The sequence below is a fragment of the Sinocyclocheilus rhinocerous genome, unplaced genomic scaffold (assembly GCF_001515625.1).
Source record: "Sinocyclocheilus rhinocerous isolate Xijiao unplaced genomic scaffold, SAMN03320098_v1.1 scaffold990, whole genome shotgun sequence".
Lineage (NCBI taxonomy): Eukaryota > Metazoa > Chordata > Actinopteri > Cypriniformes > Cyprinidae > Sinocyclocheilus > Sinocyclocheilus rhinocerous.
The window spans coordinates 1351623-1360019 of record NW_015652301.1 but is presented as its reverse complement, the minus strand read 5'-3'; the positions used below and the strand labels follow the sequence as shown (position 1 = coordinate 1360019).

Below are 8397 nucleotides of genomic sequence, written 5' to 3'. Positions count from 1 at the left end.
ACTATTTATCAGATTCTCCATCTGCACAGCACCACGACTCTCATTGTGCACGCTAAATTACTCCTCGGATTATCTTTGTAAAGCAAGTTTTCATAATTAGGGCCCTGCGTGGATGTTTTCTCTCTGCGAGCGCCAACAGACACTGAGAGAAAATTAGCTGACTGGTTAATTCGGGCCTGACATCTTAAACCAGCGACTCGAAAGCATCTGCTCCTGGTCAAAACATCCTAAAAGAAAGTGAACCAGATTCCTGCTAAATACCCCAAATAGATCCCTATCATAAGATCACAGATCTAATATGATATTGTAGGAATATTATATTGGAGCAAATCAAAAGGGACAGTTTAAGGGTTAGTTTAACCAAAAATTAAAATTGTTAATAAAAAAGCCATAAACTACCATGAAAGTAGTCCATTAGACTCCGTAAGTGATATATAACCTGAATTTTCATTTCTGGATAAAATATTTCTTTAAATGACAGGAGTTTTAAAATCCCCCAAAAATGTTTAACCCTATGAAGCCTACTGAGGCAAATTTCTAAGGCCTCTAAATGACCACAACTTCGCTGTCCACAATCTACTACAAGCCTTCTGTCGTCTGATTGAGAGTTTAGACTTTATCAAGTTAAAGGTCTTTTGGTATAATTGTACAAATGTCCTCCTTCAGCTCGTGCTTCACGTGTCTTTTTGCTGTCAGATCTTTACTGATTTTTATAATGTGACCGTAAGAATCATTTTTATATTGTTAGTAATATTTCAAGATGAACACTTACTGGACTGAAGCAGGTTTACTTGATTATCCATCTATAATTTGTCAGAAAAATCATGCAAGTATCAAATATGATCTTCAGGCTTTTGAGGAACTTTTATTTGTTCATCTTTGTATAATCATTGCATTGCATTGCATTATATGTTTTGATCATCAAACTAAGCATTTAAATATCATCTTACTAGGACATATTATTGGGAGATATAGAGGGATGACTGATATTTATATGCATTTTATGCAAGTAGTCTGTTATATTGTTATAAAGATCTCATTGAATTGCACTTTTTGGCCATATAAATATCAGCATCTGCACCAAATTGCATATTTTTGAATAAAACTGAAGCATTTTTTCTTTCATATTCTCACTATATGAGCCACAAAAGCCTGAAAGATCAAATATAATACTCAACAAAAAACACATATGCTTTGTTTAAAGCTTCAATATACTGTTCTTTTTTTAAAAAAAGTAAATTTTTCATTATTATTCGACTATTATTTCTTATGTCAGGCTTTAAACGGTTAATTTCCCTATGGCATCCTAAAGGTGCTTTATTAGTCCAATCGGCAGTGATTTACTCTTTGTTTGACTAGGGCCTCTTTTTCATGTGCTTGGCAAAAGTTTGAAACCATTTTCCCATCTTAAGGTGAGCGCTGTGTGGCGTAACACTTCTCAAATGGAGAAAAAGGCTGGAACACCTCTCCGATATCAGACCCAGCGGTGCGGCCGACTCTATTAAGACACACACGCCGTCGGACGCAAGCCTCCTCGCAGTAAATTTTATTAAAATTACCTACATTATAAGACACTCTTCATTATAAAACCAAAAAGTGCTGCTGGTCTCCCAGGGCCTTTGGATTAATAAGGACAGCGATGTATTTTAAGCCGTAAACTCGACTTCTTACTGTCCTTAATCTCCTTTCCACTTCACAGGCCAAATTAACACCTCTCCCCGGCTCTGACGGGACCTCATTAGCTCACTTCCACTCCGAAAGAGAAAAGAACAGGAAAGAAGAAGAGAAGACGACGATGAAGAAGGAGGAGGAGGAGGAGGAGGGAGACGACCAATGACAGCCACCAGCTCGGGGATTAACCCTTTCACGCGACCAACGCTTCGGGAATCTAGGTCGACGCGCGTTTCTAATCAGCCGCCTGGTTAACGATAATTAGCAGGCGCGGCAGGAGGGGAGGAGAGGGAGGGACGCGCAGAAATGAAACAGAAAAAGAAAAGAGAAACCTGTCATGGCACAAACACTTCAAAGCAGACGACTTCTCTTTTAAAAGTGGCACAATAAGGGTCCAAGAACCACCGGGGACCTCGAGAAAGCACGGCGCTGAAGAAGGGAGGAGAACGAGGGCCGAAGAGACCTAAAACACACACACACACACGCTTCAGAGGGACCCAGAACACGCAAACACACTCCACCTACATAACGCTGCAAGCTCGCGTAGTTTACTCTCACTGTTAAACTTCTCCAGCAGTAAGTGGTCCCTGTGAAGTTTACCCATCATGCATCTCTCAGTCAGGGCTGCTCTAGATCTACAAATTATAAAATGCATAGGTCGTTCCAGTCGTGCAAAAACCTAGTATTGTAATAATTATGACACCTGTTCACCAGCAACATCACTGCACAGCAGCCAAAAAAAACAACAACAATTAACCTCTATGTCAGGATCTAAATGCCAAAATAAAATAAAATAAAATAAAATAAAATAAAATAAAATAAAATAAAATAAAATAAAATAAAATAAAATAAAATAAAATAAAATAAAATAAAATAAAATAAAATAAAATAAAATAAAATAAAATAAAATAAAATAAAATAAAATAAAATAAAATAAAATAAAATAAAATAAAATAAAATAAAATAAAATAAAATAAAATAAAATAATCTTAAAAGGTTATAAAAATGTGTCTATAACATTTTTATTATATATGAACCATTTTAAAAAAAGCAATAAGGGACTCAAGGCACTCATGCTATATTGTGAGTATATTCGTCATCATGTTGTAAAGGTTCCCACACCATATAAAGAATGAATAACTATGACTTTTCCAGTTGTTCATGATCACAGGATATGATTTTTTTTAAAGATTGCATTCATAAAAATTGCACAAAATATTTAAGAGCGGTTCACAGCTAGAAAAAAAATATATAATTTAACACGATTAAATTAAAAAATAATAATTTATATGAGTTCCAATGAGTTTTCCAGTTGTGATTAAAGTATAAGATTTTTTTTTTTAATCCTTTTGCATAAGTGCATTATGCTTATGAAATATTTTGAAGTAGTGAAAAACAAAAAATAAAATACAATTTAAAAAATAAATAAAAGCTAACTTGTTTTTTACTATAAATTTTATATTCACTTTTTTTGAGATTTAAAAAATTCCTTGATATTTCTAGGATTTCCATTAACCGTGGGAACCCTGATTGTACTTATTAATGCCCTTATGCTATGACTACATTCACCGTATAGCACAGCAACAAGTCTTATTGCTTAAATCAATGTAAAAGCCTGTTTGCAACTCACTTTACTTTCATAATCAGACACATTTCCGAGTAAAAACAAGATGTAAAAAAAAAAAAAGTGAATAAAGGCCAAGACTTTATCCACTGTGAATAGATCATGAAAACATGCATAGCAGGTTTAATGGGACAGACATTTGAAGTTTCCTCTATCGCTCACTTAAGCACTGAGGTTTGTTACCACCGCAGCGCACGTTAAGTATGTTCAACAGGACCTCACACTCACAACGAGCTCTACGCTCAGAAAATCTTGATGAAATTCAATCACAAGTGGCCACTGGAGACAGATCCGAGCATGTCAATAACAGACATGAGCGGCGATATGTCACGACTAACCACTTGTGATTGGATGATAAAGGGATAGTTCATAATTTTCTCATTCTCAAGTTGTTTCAAACCTGCATGAGTTTCTTTCTTCTGTTGAGCACAAAAGAAAATATTTTGAAGAATGTGGCTAACCAAAAAGCTTCTGGTCCCCATTGATTTCCATAGTATTTTTTCTATTGAAGTCAATGGCTACCGTTAACTTTTTGATTACCAACATTCTTCAAAATATCTTCTTTTATGTTCAACAGAAGAAAGAAACTCATACAAGTTTGGAACAACTTGTATGGTTCATTTTTGGGTAAACTATCCCTTTAATATCAGGCCTAAAACACTTTTTCATGAAAATGCCATTGCATTCCCGCACAACAGAACATCATGTGGCCAGCTGGACTCTGTGACAGCAGTGAATCACTCCTGATGAGACGGGAAACCTGCGCAATCATTCAGTATGCCGGAGCTTTCTGGACCACAGACGAGGATCGCAAATATGATTTATGATCTGCTGTTTAATGGCTCGAACACTGGCTTTGAGAGGAGATCAGATGACTTTCTCGACAGGAGCATGTCAGGGTAGGAACAGGGAGTGCACCATTACAACAGCATGACAGAGAGAGTGAGAGAGGCCTCCAGTACTCCTGCGTCTTAATGGAGGAGAGATGCTACTTAAGTCTGACGGGAAAATGATACCAGTCAATAGAGCGAAGGGCGGTGGGGGGCACAGATACGGATGACGTGATGCTGAGAGAGTTTTGATCCCTGGGAAAGGCAGCAAACGGCTACATAAAACATAGAAACAATGACGGATGCCTAAATGCAATCAACTGATTTGGATGTTATTTCATGTATTAATATACAAATATCTCCAGCATGAACAGATATGAGAGCTGCAATGTTTTTGAGGTGGATATGATGTTGTCTGCATTAAACGGGGAGTGCTGACTGACCTGAGCTTGGAAACTCTTGAGGACGGGCGAAACCATCTCCAACACCTCCTAAACACAGAGAACAAAACTGATGAATCCTAATAATAATAATAATAATAATAATAATATTATTAATAAAAGTCACAATGCAAAAGATTCTAATCATCATAAAATAGGTTATATTTTATTTATGCAAAATATATTTAAATATAATTTTTGCTCTTGATTTTGGGGTGAAGAATGACCTTTTACTTTCTTTTCTTTTTTGGAGTCAAATGGCATTTCACAGTTAAGAAAATGCAATTCCCTATACTTCTATTCCCAACATTTGGTGCATCTAACAAATTCTAAGCTAAAACTAATAAAATAAAACATAATAAAAACAATATAAAATGTGAAACAACAACATATAATAAAATAACAATATGATAAAATATAAAGTAATATATAAAAATAAAATCTAATTCAAAATATGAAAAAAAACATTGGTGTACAGCTTCAGTTGTCTATGGATCAAATCATTTCACCATGACTTGTAAACGTTAAAAAATATCATGATAAACGTTAAAAAATGCTTAACCTTGAACAATATACATGTTAACAATGAGACTAGTATGACAGAGACACTCACTGACTTTGTCACTACAAACTTGTATGCAGTATTTCAAGAGAAAACTCACATTGAATTACATTGGTAACAAATAACCAGAAGTTCATCCACCTAAAACAGTAGTCCTACTACTAAAAGGCATGATAATTCAGCTCAAATAACATTAAACAACTAATCTATCAAATGTATGAGTTCTGCTTTTAAATCAGTTTTCCCCCATAGACGTCCATTGTATATGCATTAGTATTGTAAATCAAAATAAAAAAGAAGATTGTCTGTGGTAATCAATACGTCTCATACAGTATGTTGTTAAAAAATGTTGTAATGAACCGAGAACCTTTGGCTGAAGACAATAACAACTTCTCCATTAACTAGGGTGACCATACGTGCCATTTTCCCAGGACGTCCTGGCCAGGATTTCTATATTGCCTAAAATATCTAGGTTTTGGCTTTGTTTGCGTGTGCAGACCGATCGGTGTATGACATCAAAGTACCATACAGACCATGCTTTCGAAACGCTCTCGAGGTACTTTGATGTCAAACACTGATAGGTCTGAGCCGCACTGCTTTTAAGTCGAACACACATAATATGTACGCGTAATTGCATCGCTTTGACCATAGATCCCACCTTCTCACACGCCATGATTGGTCCATTATGTACAATGCTTGCATGTTATTGGTCAAACTACTTTTCGATCATTACCTTCAGCAAGCATGAAAACAGGAAAACAAAGCCAAAACAAATCCTGGCCAGGACGCGTCCTGGGAAAATGGCACGTATGGTCACCCTACAAATATGTTGTTCATAAGAAGCATAAGAAGTCATATCCACGAGAAATGGATGTTGTTCCCTCAACATAGGATCTCGTGGCCACGACATAAAGATGTCTTTACCTCGACAAAATGAAAATGACCACAACATATTATCACGTTCCCATGAGTTAATATGACATTCCCACAAATTAATATCTCGTGGCCATGACACATTAACACGTTCCCACGAGTTAATATGTCGTGGTCACGACAAAACTAAGTGAACCAAACATGTCCCCTCCCGGTCACCGTACAAGACAGTTCAAAGCAGAACCATATGGATTAGCCGGTACACTGCTGCTCTGTTAAGTGATTTCTTGAAACTTGCCTCATCTTTCATTATATGACAGGGAGTTTTCTTCCACTCCCCCGCACCCATCAATCCATCACAGAACCTCCTGTACAACATTTACAGGGGTATTTACTGGTGCATTCAAAGCATTGGCTTGCATTGAAGCTCAAGGCTAGACCATTCTCCGTAAGCCTTTGATGAAAGCTTTAAGAGAAGCTGTATCAATACTATTGGCATCTGTCAAAGACAGAAGGACATACATTTTAGAGAAGATGTCAAGCGTCAAGATACAACAGACTCGAGGTTTAAAACGAGACAATGCCAGTGGTGCTGTGAAGAGCTAGGTAAGTCAATGAGAGCTAATAGCTAGCACTTTCAGTCTGATTAGATTTACCCATTGGAAAGTCATTACACTAGAAGCTGTGGCTCCAGGGTTTCCCCGCAACCTTTTACAAGAGTGCATCAATTATACATAGCAGTCGTTTGTCAAATTGATTTGAAAAAACGAGATGTTCTGTTTGCACTTCTGTCTTTTCCTTATGTCTCGAAAATGATAAGTGATGTCTGTATTAGTGGATGTTAGATTAAGCGCCTCATTTAGAATAACATTCTGAGTGGTGATGAAATATTCAGTAAAGCATGCCGAGGCTCATTATTGATCATATTAGGAATTGTTAAAGGAAAATAAAGGGAGGGTAAAGGTTGTCTTCATTAGCATAATTAATTGAAAACAGTCAGAGCATGACACACAAAGGACTGAATTGAATCAAGTACATCGATGGATTCCTCTTTGACATTCAGGGAATCCGCAGTAGGGTTGTCAGGACTTTGAAGAAGTGGTGTAATTTGTAGACCAAGCATTCAGTGGAGCATATCTCTGCATCATGACATATCATTTGTGGGCCTCTTGACACTCCTGACTTTATTTTTCTGTGGTTTTCCTCTGCATTTATGGATCAGCGGTCATTTCTATTGAAGCTAAAATCGAATGCGATTGGCTTAGCTCCCAAAATCCTTAAAACCTTGGAGCTTGTACAACCAAAATTTTTATAGCCCAGACAATAAAGTCTCCTAGGTATCAACATTGTGGAGCTGAGCCTGGGACCGACCCGAGCGGAGCTCTCTGTAGCCAGTGCCAATCACTTCATGCGTATTTACCATGGCAGTCAAACATACTGACCCCTTGAAGCTCAGCAACATTACCATTCGTTTAATTTCATTCGCCACATTTTAAACAGCCAAGATTCTTCAGGATAAATCAATGCTTATGAACTGCCAACTTTATATGGATGGCGTGTTTAAAAGGTGCTGCCAGCACCTCTCATTCACATTCCTTGACACTTGCACACTTACTTCAAGGGTTTGGAGCTGGTATGCCATGACTAGAGTGATAAATAAGAAATAAACTGCATAAACAGAAAATGCTGGAAGCATGTAATACTATATATTATTCTTTATCAGCAGGCCCAGAATCTTAGGATTTTTTCACATTTTCTAGCTATTGATTTTTGGGGGAAATCCTGTGAAATGGATTTAAATAAGTGAAATGTGTCTTAATGGTAGCTGAAAGCATGAATCAAATTCACCAAAATATTTAATAAGCAAACACGTGATTTTGTAGAAAAGGTGCAGATTCTGTGTGATCCTGCTTGTTATTCTTGTGATTTCCTACTGTATGTATCAGTAATTTTACAGTATTTCCCTAATTAGTCCTCAGGTCCAGAGTTTCCCTATCTGCCTCGTTAGTTTTGTGTATTTGTACAGACGCACACTAGATTATGCCTGCTTCCTGTAGGTGACATGGTTCTTGCAATGGTGAAGAAATTAGAAATATGCAAAATTCAGCAACAGACCTTGAATACGTTCAGAGAACAGATGGCAGACTGCAAGAGATGGTATTTAAGAGGCTATCATTACTTGGAAAAGCACCAGAGAAGAGCGTGTGGAATGTGAGAGAGGGAAATCTCAAGTCATCCATCTCTGAAAATGCTTCACAGTGAATAGAAACACCAATTAGTTAAAGTTACATGGGCATCTCTTCCCACAAAAACCAGTAGCTCGCAGCTCTTAGCTGCACAACTCTGAAACGCTGATAGCTTGCAAAACATCCAAAAGAAAGAAAGAAAGAAAGAAAG

The 8397-nt window shown here is 36.9% G+C and overlaps 1 protein-coding gene across 1 annotated transcript in view; it reads right to left on the bottom strand.

Annotated features, from left to right (window-relative positions):
- Positions 1–4469: 4469 nt before the first annotated feature.
- Positions 4470–8397, bottom strand: part of LOC107714556 (homeobox protein cut-like 2) — an 82871-nt gene continuing 78943 nt past the window's right edge. The window contains exon 3 of the mRNA XM_016520425.1: positions 4470–4616. Within this exon, the coding sequence (XP_016375911.1) occupies positions 4470–4616 (147 nt within the window). The remainder of the gene's footprint in view (positions 4617–8397) is intronic.